Here is a 14,696-nt window from a genome sequence, read left to right on the forward strand (position 1 = left end):
TGCCATGATGGTTCCATTGCCCAGAAGGAAGCTGTCATCAATGCCCAAACGTTTAGTTTTCTTGAAAGATGGGGTCAGGAGAGGCAAAGCATATGAAGATGCCAAAGAGGGATTTGAGACTTCAGAAGGGATTCGTGAAATGCCCATCCCCTCTAGTTCATACCCAACTCTCTCAGCTGTTATCCTATCAAGTCTTGGGGTTCTCTCTCGTGGTTCAGACTGGTAGACTTCCCCAGCTCAACCCACAGCTGCACACAATCACCCACGACACCCCCAAACATGGCACTCACACCCACCCACTTCCTTCTCTTGACAGGGCAACCCTCATGGATCCACCCAATGGTTGACTGGCCTTCCAGAGCCATCCCCATCACCCACCACCCGGCACCATGTTCTAGGAAATGGCCTCTCCCCCATCAGTCCCCGCCCCTCAGTCGGAGAGCACCCAATGGGAGGAGCCGAGGCCGCGGGAGGCGGGGACTAAGGCGGGCCCATTTAAAGAAAGGCTGAGGGCGAAAGGAGGCAAGAGAAGAGAAGAAAGAGAAGCCAGGGGAGGGGGCGGGCGCCGTCCAATGACAAAGCCCCGGGGTGGGCGCCCGCCGCTGCCGCCATCTTTAGCCGGGCCACAGGACAACCAGCGCGTCCTCCGCCCCGAGGGGGAGGGGCGGCGAGGCGAGAAAAGTAGCGAGCGGCGCCGGGCGGAAGGCGCCAGCACAGGCGAGCGCCGCCGAGCCGGGCGCGGACGGGGACGGCGGGCGGTCCCGAGCGGCCTCCGATGCGACGCGGCGTGAAGAGGCGGCGGCGCCGGCCCCGGGCCGCCTGGGGCGGCGGCTACGGAGCGGAAGGAGGGGCCGGGCTGGAGGCGCTGGAGGAGAAGGTGGTGTACTCGCGGTCGCAACTGTCGCTGGCCGGCAGCACGGAGGCGCTGGGCGACGCCTTCAAGCTCTTCATGCCCAGCAGCACGGAGTTCATGAGCTCGGAAGCGGAGCTCTGGAGCTTCCTCTGCAGCCTCAAGCACCAGTTCTCCCCGCACATCCTGCGCAGCAAGGACGTCTACGGCTACTCCTCGTGCCGGGCACTGGTGCCCGACCCCCCGGCGCCCGACAGCCGCCCCGCGCGCCGGCCGCGCCCGCGCGCAACGCCCAGGAGGAGGCGCCGTGGAGCTCGGGCTGCCGCGGGCATCCGCAGGCCGCGCCCCGCCGCTGCGGCCGCGGAGCCCGGGCCTCCCGCGTCCTGCTTCGGGGGCCGCACCCTGGAGGAGATCTGGAGGGCGGCCACCCCGACGCTGACCAGCTTCCCGACCATCCGCGTCGGAGACGACGTGTGGGGCGAGCGCAGCCTGGCGGTGGCGCGGCGCAGGGCGAGCCAAGTGCTGCGAGTGGACCTGGACCCGGTGGTGAGGCTGCGCCGCTTCCCGGTGCCCCGGGTGTGATGCGCGCCGCGGCGCCTCCTGCCGGCCGCCGCCCGAGGAAGCTTCCGCGCGCTGGAACGGACTAACGTCAGTCGAATGTTTACAGAACCGGCCCCCTTTGGTGCACTTTATGCGCGAACAAGGCCCCTGGATGCGGTGCGGCGCCGCGGTCCGGGCGGGATCGGGACAGTTGCGGCCCCCACGCCTGCGGCCAGACGGGACGGCCGGACCCGCGACAGAAGTTCCTTTGCTTCCCAACCCGGATGGAGACGTCTCCAGAACCTGGAGGGACACGTGCATTTTCTCCCTCTCGGACTCTACCTCACCGGTCTGGAAGTCCTCCGAAGACTTACACATTTTTTTCTCCAAAGGAATTTTGTTTTCGTGCTTGTGTAATACAGCCAGAGTTTTACTTGCTCCTGGTTCCCCTTCTGTTTTCTTTTTGACTGTCAGCCCCACTTTCTGGACAGAAGATCGACTGTGTTTCCTGGTGAAGTGCTGGTGTACGCTCAGGGTATTCTAAAGCCCACTCGTTTTCTAATTTTTACTGGATTCCAAAGCTTTGATGAAGGTCGTCTTTTAAGAGTTTCAAACTTATGACTGTTAATGTAAGGATTTGTATGGCTTTGAATTTCATGAGCTCAGTGATTAACAAGAGATGCAAAGTACAACTTTAAAATGAAAGGTTAAGGTGTTTATATATAAAGTTTTATATTGAAAGTTAATGTTTATATTTACTGAGCTCCTAAGTAAAAATGGTAGAATATTCTTTAAAAGTTTTGTTTAAGAAAAGTTGACTTACTCTACTCATTTAAATTGAATAAAATTGAAGTGTTTTGAACCACATGGCTTCTGATAAAAATTGAATAAATTTTGAAGATGTTGGGTACAAGAATGACTGGAATCCAGTTGGAGGTGTTTGACCTCGCTTCCTGGTGTAACATAATATTCAGGATTGTTAATGGGAAGAGAATTAAGATGGAAGTTGTTTAGGAGAGATCAATATGTGTGGACATTGTGAATAAACAGATAAACAGAATACCCTTTAGAATTCCCAGAACTGTGAATGATCTTTAGGGAGGGGCAGGGGCTTTTCTTGGTACCACATAACTGGTCAAAGTTGTTTGGCAGAAAAGTAGATCTTAATTCTTTGTTGTTGGATAACAAGAAATGCCTAAACTAATACTCATTGTATTTCTGCAAACCATGACAATTGGTTGACGTTTTGTCCTATGAGTTTTCTTTTTCTCTTCTTCCCATTCATCATTGTGTTTGCAATCTTTGATAGCTGAAGGCCACAGGAATCAAAACATCGAGCCACACAGTACTGACCCTTCTTGTACACTTTTGTAATAGCGTGTATACCATATGGCCCAGAGTGGAGTTCTTGATTATCCAAGTGCCTTTGGTCATTGGTGGCAGCAAGACTTGGTGGGTTTTTAGCCAGTGGTGCCACAGCCAGCTTTTTCTGCAATACCTAAAGGGTCAAATAGTGTTTTTTCTACCACTGTTATTTCAGATTTAAGTGTTCTGCCATGGGACATTCCTACAGGGCTGGAACTTATTAAGCACTCAGTGCTAAGGTTTATCTCTGCTTGGCAGTTTCTGAGAATAATGACAGTTGCAGTTTTGACTCTTGTGTTCCTAGAATTCAATGGCATAGCTTTCTGAATTAAGTACTTTAAGTTTTTAATAGTTCATGAAAAGAGTTGTGAGTTTAATTTTAGTGTTTTTCTTTTGTAAAAAAAAACCACACACACATACACACACGTATATATACATATATACATACATATACGACTTTATGCCAGTTTTCCACAAGCCTCAGTCTTTTATTCACCACTCAATGATAATACATTGTTATAAATACTGTTACTTGAGTACATGAAAGGTGGGTCACCATGAGAGGGAGAGTGTTAGAGCTGTGTCATGGGAAGCTGAGACAGTCTTGGTTATTAGCTTCCATTGCCAAATGTATTTCAGAGACATGGGATTTTCTTCCCAAAAAATATATTAACTTTTATAGCTAACTAGCACCTGATGAAAATGCATTTGTACCACTTCACGTGTATATAGTTTTATAGCAAGAAATAAATTCAATGGCCATATTAGAATGTAATTTCAACATGGGATTTATCTAGATACTTCCCATAAGATTCTGAAATTAGACATGGCTGAGGGTAAAATTTGCCTCGGGCCACAATGGACAGGTAACCAGTTACACCATGCATTTATCATTTATTTATTTTTAACATTTGTTTCTCTCATGCCTTGGTACTTTAGTGCAGTTGATGGTCTGTGTCAATGCGTCTTTGGCTTATCGATCCGACTGACTAAAGTTTGGATTTGGTTTCCAATCTGAGTTTGATACGGCTCAAAAATATAACCTTTATTTTGCCAAGTTTTTCTGCAGCAAAACCCATGTTGCAGCTTTGAACATATGAAGACATGTCTAGTGTAGCTGATGAGTCTATTGTAAGAAAATGGAATTTTTTCCTGGGTACCTTTGGACAGGATGTGGAGAGGAACTTGACACTGTGGCCTTTAAGATGAAGCATCTGGATTTTGTACTAGAAGGATACACTAGCTTCATGTGTGGGTAGTTTTTAAAGATGTCCCATTTGTTATTTTGCCCTCTGTCATCTCTCATGGCACAAGTAGAGAGATCATCTGGGAGGGAATGCACCACCTTGCTAAGCTTTTGTTTAGTTCTTGACTTTTGAGTTCCTATTTGTGGTGACTGGCACCTCACGGTAACCTTACTAGACTCCTGATGTCATTTTCATCCTCCTCCCCGTCACCCAGCAACTTACTTTTACTTTGCTAAGCCAATGACCTGGCGATAGCTGAGGGCAAGCTTCCGTGTTGATAGTACAATGTTGCTGTTGTGGTGCCTATTTATTTTGTCTGTTCCAGTATTCTATGGACAAGTGTAACTTAAGCTGGTAGCTCATACCTATTGATTTGCCATGTGTACATAATACTACTATTTTTCAAAAAACTTTATAAAAAAAACTTTTAAGATATTTGAATACAAAAAAAATTCACAATTTTGAACTTAAAGGTTTTTGTTGTTTTAAGGGTTGTTATGGTATTCTTTAAATCAGTGATTTTTAATGAACATACATACATAACATTTCCTTTATTGGTGTGTTCAGCTATTTTTTGATAAACTGTTATGTCTTAAGTGCATTAGAATGCAATTGTTTGTAATGAAACTCAAGTGTTTCCCTGGACAGTTTACTGTGCATATGAATGAGATTTACAATTTGGTTGTGTGTTGCTTTTTAACTTATTAACTGTAAATAAATTTTAAGCATATAATGTCTGGCTTTTCTAATGATATTGAAAGTTTTCAAAATGAGACTGTTTGTATGTGAATCAGAAACCATCTTATTTTAAAATTTTGCAAACTTGAGCTGGAAGTCTCAAGGTTTGTGTTGTGTTCCATCTTGTGACTTGGCAGTTCCTTAGTCTCTAGAATGGTTCTTCAAACCAAACCCAGTTTGCTTGTAATAACCTTTACAGGGTACATTCAAATTCGGGCTTCTGAGTCCTGGCCCCTAAATACCATTGGGGTGATGATAAAAGGTCTAAGTTCTCTTTCCTTCATATTGTGAAAGTGCCCCATGAGTGGCAACAATCCAGACTGTTGACAGAAGAAGGTCAGGGGAGAATTCTCACTGCAGTCTATAGGACTGGAATGGAGCATCAGCAACCTGCAACAAGGGCAGATTCACATCCTGTGTGGACTGCCTTACCTCATACCCAAATGCCTATCACTGGGTGGAGGGAGCAAAGGGGACAGGCCTGGGAGAGAATTGCCATATCCAATGTCATGTCCGTCCAGCACTGGGACTCCAGGTAAATAAGCTTTGTGCCTTGGCATCCTCCAGTATCAAATATGCTTCATAAGCTAGTGGAGTACTGTAAAGGTTGAAAAGGACATTAATTTTGGTGACATGGGAAGTGCTTAGTAAATGCCATTAATTGGAAGTAGGAAGGCTGAGTACAGTATAGAGTAATGAGAATTTATCTCTGGTTTCTTCAGGATGGCCACCAAAAGCAGATTATGGTCTAGAAAGTTAAAAGACAGTTTAAGGGGAAGTAATTAATGGGGGAAATAAAAATGTCACAAAATTACGTTTTTATGCTTGCTGGAAGTATTAGGGCAAGAGTTGGGTTTGTTAGAGATGTCAGTGTTAGAATATCTCTGAACGATTTAAAATATGTCATCATGTATTATTTTAAAGGGTCTGAGAATTTACAAGTGGTAAAGTTACTGATCCAAAACCTATAACTTTTGCATTAAATCTTCACTTGGAGTAATTTCAGCAGATTAGAGTTCTCATCCTACCCAATGCCACTGCCCTTAATAGTTCTTCATGTTGTGGGGACCCCCAACCATAAAATTATTTGAGTTGCTACTTCATGACTTATTTTGCTACTGTTGTGAATAGAAATGTAAATACCTGATATGCAGGATGTCTGATTTGACCCCGTGAGAGGGTTATTCAACTTTCAGAGTGGTTGAGACCCACAGGTTGAGAACTGCTGCTGTAGAGCATTTTCTCCCATGGCCACAGAGTCAAAATGGAGTTAGTTTCTGTGAAGTCTGCAAAAATTCTGTCATATTTGAGCCATTGGCACCTTTAGTTTTAAATGTTGGGTTTAAAGACAATGAATTAGTTCTGATTTCTCTCAACACAAAGAATTCCTGAGTTGGTAAACAAATCAAAACTGCAATATCTAAAGCCAGTACAAAAGTACTTCCTAGAAAAGTGCATCGAAGCACACTAGACCTGAAAACAACCTGGGAACAGACCCCACAGACGCTGACTGCTGGACATCACTGCTCCTGTGTGTCCTGGTAAATGCTCTGAGCCATGATGACAATAACATAGCAGCCATGGGGTTTGAAGCTGGTGAGTATAATGACTCAAATTATGATTCGCCTAGCAAAGTTGGATAAATATATTACCAGATAACTATGTTTCCTTCTGAAAGTATTCATAGAGAAGGTAAATTCATCTAAGTAGTAGAGTTATGTATATAAATATATTTTAAAACAAGGTTTATGTAGCCCAGACTGGCATCATATTTGCTCTGTTGCCAGAGCTGGCTTTGAATTTCAGATTTTCCTTTCTTTGGCCCCGAAATGGCTTGATTACAGGCATGTGCCACCACGCCCAGTTCAAGTACATATCCTTTAAATGTTTCAGTAATAGAAAAAAAGTCAAAACCAGGCAGGATGGTTTTTTATTTTTGTCTCATAGGTTTAAACAAGCATAAAAGAAAAATAGAGGTATATAAGAATATATTATTAAAAGTGTAGAGTTTTCCAAATGTCTTTAAATAAATTCAGTGTGCTTGTGAATCTCATGTGCTGAAAACAATGAGTGCCCCAAGTGTCACCTAATATCCCTTCAAGTCACTGCCTTGGTCCCACTCTGATATTTTGTAGTCATCTATGACAGAGTGGAGGCTGTCTCTGGAGGAACTGAAGGACTCCACCTCAGATGTAGATTCTAGAAATCAAGCATCAAGGGCTAAGGTGGCAGGAAAGGGAGGCCTTGGATAAATAAAACATCTCTGTCAAAGCTAGCTGAGAAGTGAAAAGCTCCGTCTTGGCCAGGGTTGGCTAAGTGGGAGTGGGGGGTAATGGGAAATGTGCTCTCGGGAACCCACAAGAATAGAATCCTAATAGAATTCCTCTCCCTAAGGAGTAGGTTTTGGGGGTAGTGTTTACGTCACCTTTGTCTGCCTGCAGGACTTCTCTATGTCAAGGACTGTTAAGCTGTGATTGCATTCATATATATCTACATATGTGCTGGCTGCCTTATGTGTCAGTTTAACACAAGGTAGAGTCATCAGGGGGGTAGGAGCCTCAGTGAAGGAAATGTCTCTAGGAGATTCAGCTGTAAAGTATTTTCTCAGTGATCAATGGGGTGGACCCAGCTCACTGTGGGTGGTGCCATCTCTGGGATGGTGGTCCTGGGTTCTATAACTAAGTGGGCTGAGCAACCCATGGGAAGCAAGCCAGTGAGCAGCACTCCTCAGTAGCCTCTGCATCAGTTATTGACTCTAGGTCCCAGCCCTCATTAAGTCCCTGTCCCGACTTCCTCCAAAGACGTTCTATGATCTGAAAGTGTAAGCCAAATAAATCCTTTCCTCCCCATCGTGCTTTTTGGCCATGGTGTTTGTTGGAACTATGGAAACCCTAAGGTGACTCCTTTTATCTTTGCATCAGACAATGTTGCTGGCGTGTGCTTGGTGTGGAGTGAAACTGAACAGATATATCAAGTTAATGGAGTTCATAGAAGCTTGGGGCATTACCTTCCAAACTTAAAAAAAAAATTGTTTTGTTTTTTTTTAACCATGTGGCTGAATAGAGTGTCTGGAGACTTCTATGTTGTCTATTCTGACTGTACTTGCAATTTCTTAATTGCTTTTCCTCTGGGTCTCAGCAAAAGGCAGTGCAGTGCAAAACGGGCTAGCCAAGGCCCTAGCTTCGACATCCTTCCTTCCTCTCTCTCTAGCAGCTGATCTTCTGACAAGAAGGTTACCATTGCCACTCCTCAGTTTATTCAGCTGTAAAAACAGGCATACCACAATATCTATGTCACAGAGCCCTCGTGAGAATTAAATCAAGTGACACATGTCAAATAGAGTACTGGCTGGGACTATATATATATATATATATATATATATATATATATAGTCCCATATATATATATATATATATATATATATATGGAGGTGTTAAAAATGAAAACATCTGTAGTTCATAAAATGTTAAGGAGAGTTCACTGGTATTAGACAGTAGGGTCAAAAATCACTCTGATTGCTAGAAGAATGTTGTAGATTTGTGAGGAATGATGGCCAACACTGAGCAGAATGTGATAAATGATCAGAAATTCATAATAGAACGAGAAACCAACTAATGTTTATTTAAACCATGCACCAAGTACTATTGTAGTTATCTATGCCTACCCCAACTCCCCTTTGAAGCAGTCTCATGCAATGCAGGCTTTGGACTTGCTCTGTGGCCTTGATGAACTTGAGCTCCAGATCTTCTTTACCTTCTGGTTTTTTTGTTTGTTTGTTTGTTTGTTTGTTTGTTTTTTTTAGTAAAACTTGAGCATGTGTCAGGCATGGGGATAACAAAAAGTTCCTGGATGACTGTAAAGCATTCTGAAATAAATTCTGAAACACAGACATGTATGTGAAATATATACTTTGAACAGGTTGCCATTTTGGCCTGTGAAAAGTTTTGTATCAAGGTAAAAATGATCATGAGAGGAGGGAGGGAGCCTCAATTAAGAAAATGTCTCCACAAGATCCAGCTCTAGACAGGTCTATATAGGGCATTTTCTTAATTTATGATTGATAGAGGGAGGGCCCAGAGCATTGTGGGTGGTGTCAAACACTGAGCTTGTATTATAGTCCTGAGTTTTATAAGAAAGAAGGCTGAGCAAGACATGGGAAGTGTCCTAGTTAGGGTTACTATTGCTGTGATGAAACACCATGACCAAAGCAACTTGGGGAGGAAGGGTTTATTTGGCTTACTGTTTCACATCACTGCTCATCACTGAAGGAAGTTAGGACAGGAACACAAACAGAGCAGGAGCTGGTGCAGGAGCCCTGAAAGGGTGCTGCTTAATGGCTTGCTCCTCGTGGCTTGCTCACCTTGCTTGCTTATAGATCCCAGGTCAATCAGCCCAGGGATGGCACCACATCTATCACTAATTAAGAATGTGCTCTACAGGCCTATCTAAGGCTGGATCTTATGGAGTCATTTTCTCAACTGAGGATCCCTCCTCTCCAGTGTCTCTGGCTGGTATTGAGTTGTAGTTGATAAAGCAGCACTCTGCGTCAGCTCCTGCTTCCAGGTTCCTGCCTTGTTTGAGATTCTGTCCCAACTTTTCTCAGTGATGGATGGTTACATGGAGATGTAAGCAAAACAGACCCTTCCTTCCTAGCTTGCTTTTGGCTATGGAATTTCATCACAGAAGTAAAAATCTTATCTAAGACAGACATTTGTTCCAGGGTTGTGGTTATTGCTGACATAGACAGACCCAACTCTCTGTTTTTGGGAGGACTGTGGTGGCATTTGAACTGTGGGCTGGAAAGATATGGAATGCTTGCTCAGGGCTCAGTGGGCTGCTCTGAAGCTCAGAAGATAAGAAGATAAGACAGCAGTTCAGAAGATGGAAGCTTGGCTTGTAAAGTTTCAGGGGGAAGCAAAGGTTCTACCAGGCCATTTGTGTGAAGAATATGTGGGTTTTGGTCAGTTGGAGCTGAAGAGTCAGCTGTGATTAACCAGAGAACAGACCACTAAAACCTGTGCTGGGACACTGGATGCTGGCCAGCTGGGGCTGAAGGAACAGTTGTGATTAAGAGAGTCCAGCCCCATAGAGGTGAAGCCTTCTGGGAAGTGTTTCCTCAGGGTCAGCCCACAGAAGCTGAGTTTCAGAGGTGGCAAAGTTTGCACCTTGGGCTGATGGCTCAATTAGGTAGTGTAAGAGTCACTCAGGTGGTGATGATTTTTAAAGGCACGCAGGGGTCATAGAGAGCAGCTGAGGCTTGGCATTTTGTGGCAGGGCTGAAGTTCATAAAGAGAGCCCAAGAGATGCTACTGGTGAAAATGTAGCCCAGTTGCAATAGAGGAGCTGGGCATTTTGGAGGCGCCAGTACCATGGAAAAGGGCTAAGAACAGCAGCAACACTGGAGCGGAGCCTGCCCAAGCCTAGGAGACAAGCTGAGTGGGTTGCAGAGTGTAAACCAGAGACCCAGACCCTTAGGAGTAGCCCAAAAGACTGTAAGTGAATCCCAGACATTGGACTTTGAGTTATTGACACTGTTGGGGGTTGGTTTGGGTTTGTTCAGCTTGTGACTATGTCCTGGTTCGTCTCTCTTAAGTATGACAACAGCTTTTATCTTTTTATTTATTTATTTATTTATTTATTTATTTACAGGATCCCACAGTTGACAGATTTTGACGATTTTAAAGAGATCTTGGACTTTTAAGTGTTTGAATTTTTAAAGAGTGTGGAACTTTTACAATTTGGAATGTGTTCTATTGTGATTAATGTGTGATCTTGAGGATGAACAAGAAGTGAGAAATTATGGCTGAACAGTGATGTGTTTGTGTGTCAAGTTGACAAGGGATCAGTTGTGCTGGCCAGTTTTTAATGTCAACTTGACTCACCCTAGAATCATCTGAGCAGAGGGAACCACAATTAAGAAAATGCCTTTACAAGATCTGGCTGTAGGCAAACTTCTAGGGCATTTTCTTAATTAGTGATTGATGGAGAAGTGCCCAGCCCATTGTGGGTGGGGCCAGCATGGGCTAGTGGTCCTAGATTCTATAAGAAAGTAGCCTGAGCAAACCATCAGGAGCAAATCAGTAAGCACCACTTCTTTATGGCCTCCCTATGGCCCCTGGAGGTAGTTCCTGCCCTGTTTGAGTTCCTGGCCTGGCTTCTCTCAGTGATGAACGGACTTGGAAGATAAGCAAAATAATTTTCCAGATCTCTTTTGGCCATGGTGCTTTATCACAGCAAACAAAACAAAACAAAACGCCCCCAAGATAAGAGCTGGGTTACTCATATTTAATAGATGAGCTTAAGAAGCATTGGAGACATCACATAGGTAAGTAGAGCTGGGATCTGAAGCCATGCTTTACTTACCCAAGATTTTAGACTCATCCCTGTAACAGTTTTAGAGAAAGTGAAATAATTCCTAGAGTAGTATACTCTAGGATAGTAAAATCCAACATGGAATTAACAATAAATAAAAGAAGGAGAGGAGGAGGAGGAGGAAGAGGAGAAGGAAGAGGAGGATGAGAAAAAAGAAAACTCCCCCCACAAAAACATTAATTTTTGCCAGGCAGTGGTGGTGCATACCTTTAATCCCAGCACTTGGGAGGCAGAGGCAGGCAGATTTCTGAGTTTGAGGCCAGCCTGGTCTACAAAGTGAGTTCCAGGACAGCCAGGGCTATACAGAGAAACCCTGTCTTGAAAAACCAATAAATAAATAAATAAATAAATAAATAAATAAATAAATAAATAAATANGTCTTTGTTTTTAACAGCTGAGTGAACCGCATTTTTATTCACTCTAATAAATAAATAAATAAATAAATAAATAAATAAAAAGATGTCTTTGTTTTTAATAGCTGAGTAATAATCCATTGTGCAGATGAACTGCATTTTTATCCACTCTTCAGTTGAGGAACATCTAGGTTGTTTCCCATTTCTGGCAATTACAAATAAAGGTGCTATGAACACAGTTGATCAACTGTCTTTGTGGGATTGTAGAGCATCTTTTGGGTATGTGCTCAGGAGTGGTATGGTTGGGACTTGAGGCAGAACTATTTCCAGTTTCCTGAGAAACTGCCAAATTGATCTCCATTACTTAATCCCTGACATTGTTTCCTATGCTCTGTGTCCTATTCAGAAAGTGCCCAGGTTTGAATCTCAAAATGTTTCCCTCCGTACTTTCAGGGTTTCGGATTTTAAATTAAGGTCTTAAATCCCTTTTGAATAGATTTTGTGCAGGGGAAGAGTTACAGGTCCACTTTCATTCTTCTGCATGTCGCAATCCAGTGTTCCCAGCACCATTTGCTAAAGAGATTGTTTGTTCGTTTGTTTGTTTGTTTTCTCCAGAGAGTATTTCAACACTTTCCTCAAAAGTAGATGTGCTGTAAATAAATGGGTAAATTTCTAGGTCCTCTATTCTGGGAGTTGGAACCGTCTTTGTGCCGGGACCATGCTCTGTTGCTAGAGTCTGCTGTATAATTTGTATTATATGGCAGTGTCAGGGTGCCTCCAGCATTGCTCTCTTTGCTAAAGGTTGTTTTTTCTGTTGAGAATCTTGTCTCCATATGATTTTCATGATTTTTTTCTAGTTCTACAAAGAATTAAAGAATGCTTTGATTTTTCAGTTTATCTGTTTTTAATTTAATGGCTTATATGTTTAAATATGCTTTCTAGTTTAGAGTATTTTTAGATGTATAGAAAATATAAAGACAGTATGAGGGTTCTCGTATATTCGATGTCCAGCATTTCCTATTATCAGCATGGTACACTGGTTGTGGCCAATGCCTTTGTGACCTCAGGGATATTTGATTATGCCAAAGTAAAACCGATATTCTGGGATCACTTTTTGTTTCTATATCTTTGATACATTTTACTTTAATTTTTGTCCATGATCTGAAATTAGATCTTTGTCTTTTTGTACAATCCTAATGTTATGTGATGAGCAGGACGCTATTGGGGAAGATCCTTACATGGGAATTTACTTTCTTGCCCTCTATATTTTCCATACCATTACAATTAGCATGATCAGATAGAACCTTTGACTGAACATACCCAACATGATAGAGAGTATTAGTGAACATAAGTGCAGTAGAGGCTGAGACTGAGAGAACCTGGCCCCTGGAGAGCAGTCATCAGGACACACTGCTAGCAATAACTGTGTCATCTGCTCTTTTCTGAGCTGCCTCGCAGTGTCTGAAGGGGACTGACTAATGTGATCCCTCTGTTTCTATGAGGTCTGTAGTAACAATTTTTGAATTTTGGTTTCCTTAAACACAGAAATATAAGAATGCGGTTTCATTTTAATCCCAGGTACAGATCTTAAAGTGTAACTTTCCCTTATTTGAATGCTCTAATTGAACCTGAATGTTCTCCCAGAAGGTTCACTATTCCATGGCACTATTGAGTGGTAACAGAACTTTAAAGAAGCAGCACCCAGTGAAATCATTGAGAGAGTATCCTTGAAAGGGATTTTGGGACCCCCCCACCACCCCCTTCCTCCTCTTCTTTTACTTCTGGGCTGCCATGAAGATTCCTCTGCTATGTGCTCCCACCATGATGTGCTGCCTCTTTCTGGGCCCTCCAAAACAATTCGGCAGACTAGGTCATGGTTAGAGCCATGTGGTGAGGATCTACAAAGCCTGGGGTTACAGACCATGTCCATGAGTAAACTTTGTAAGCTTAGCAGTTTACAAAGCCTCCTTAAGCTCCAGTCCCTTCTTCTGTAAGTGGGAAAGGCTTTTACCAAGTAATTTAAACTCCCAATAGCATAGCTCTTCTCCTTGCTACCTTAGCAACAAGTGAAGCTCCCCTGGGTAGCTAGGGTTGCTAATGAAATAAGAGGAAGTGTTCTGCCATAGCTCTCTTATCTGCTGCATTCCACCAGTGCATATTTTACTATTGTTTTTATTTTACTTTGAAATCACTCACCTCACAGCTAGTCCAGAAGCACCTGCAATAACACCGGGAAAATGTTTATTTGTCTTTCTTTCAACTTTTAACACTAAAGCATTCTTTTTTTAATTTTTAATTTTTTTTAACACTCTACAGGGAAGTTTTCTTTCTTCTATTTTCTGGATATTGTTTTCTAAACAGATAATTCATTTTTTAATAGACGCTATCTCTGGGATGTTGTTGCTCTTTCCCAGTGTCACGATTGTTGTGCCAATATTACATGTTAATTCTAGACACAGAGGAAACGAGTTCTACTGAACTGAAACAACTCAGCTATGACTAGTGGGGCATCTGCTGGAAGCAGCAAGCATGGGATAGACGAAGAAGCAAAAATTAGGCACAAGAAAGTCAACTGAACCTGGTACAATTATTTAAAAGCAAACAAGCAAGCAAACAAACAACAAAACACTTTCATTTCTCTTGCGTGTGATAATTAAAATATCAATCCATACTATATAGCTGGTTATACTCCAGTAACACAGTTTCGCCTCCCCCGTTGAGAGCTGCAAGCTCTGGTCTTTCCTATTTCCTGGTGGTTCACCTGCCTCCAAATGGCCAGTGTCTTCCCAGCCATCCACCCCCTGTGGCTAGCTGTCACAAATCCCTATATCCCAGTAAAATCACAACTCCAGAGGCTTGCAATTTATCAGTCAGATTTATAACAGTAAATTCCCAACTCACAAAATCCCCACTCAAAGAACTCAAAGCTCAACTGATATGGATACAAGCTGCTCACCTAGATTGGACAAATTGCCTTACATTATTCTATTGCTGTTCTATGATATTTATAGCTACCTGTGGCTATTTCAAGCCACGTGGATCCAGTTTGTCCTCTTCGTCCATCTTTCTCTGTCCTTCTTCCTGTCTGTCCCCTGCCCTCTCTCTCTGAAACTCTTAGCCCCGTCTTCCTTTTTCATTGTCTAATCACAGACTCTAGACTTATATTTCACCTGCCCTTACGGATGTATTGACAGCAATCCACACATTTCCAGTAATACAATAAAACGTGCT

The 14,696-nt window shown here is 43.1% G+C and overlaps 1 protein-coding gene across 1 annotated transcript; it reads left to right on the forward strand.

Moving 5' to 3' along the window:
* Positions 1-490: 490 nt before the first annotated feature.
* On the forward strand, positions 491-3,792 carry Ccdc71l (coiled-coil domain containing 71 like). The gene has a single exon (XM_021202034.2). The coding sequence runs from the start codon at positions 776-778 to the stop codon at positions 1,430-1,432; it is 657 nt and encodes a 218-aa protein (XP_021057693.1). The 5' UTR covers positions 491-775; the 3' UTR covers positions 1,433-3,792.
* The last annotated feature ends 10,904 nt before the right edge of the window (positions 3,793-14,696 follow it).

The sequence above is a fragment of the Mus pahari genome, chromosome 7, assembly GCF_900095145.1.
Source record: "Mus pahari chromosome 7, PAHARI_EIJ_v1.1, whole genome shotgun sequence".
Classification (NCBI taxonomy): Eukaryota; Metazoa; Chordata; class Mammalia; order Rodentia; family Muridae; genus Mus; species Mus pahari.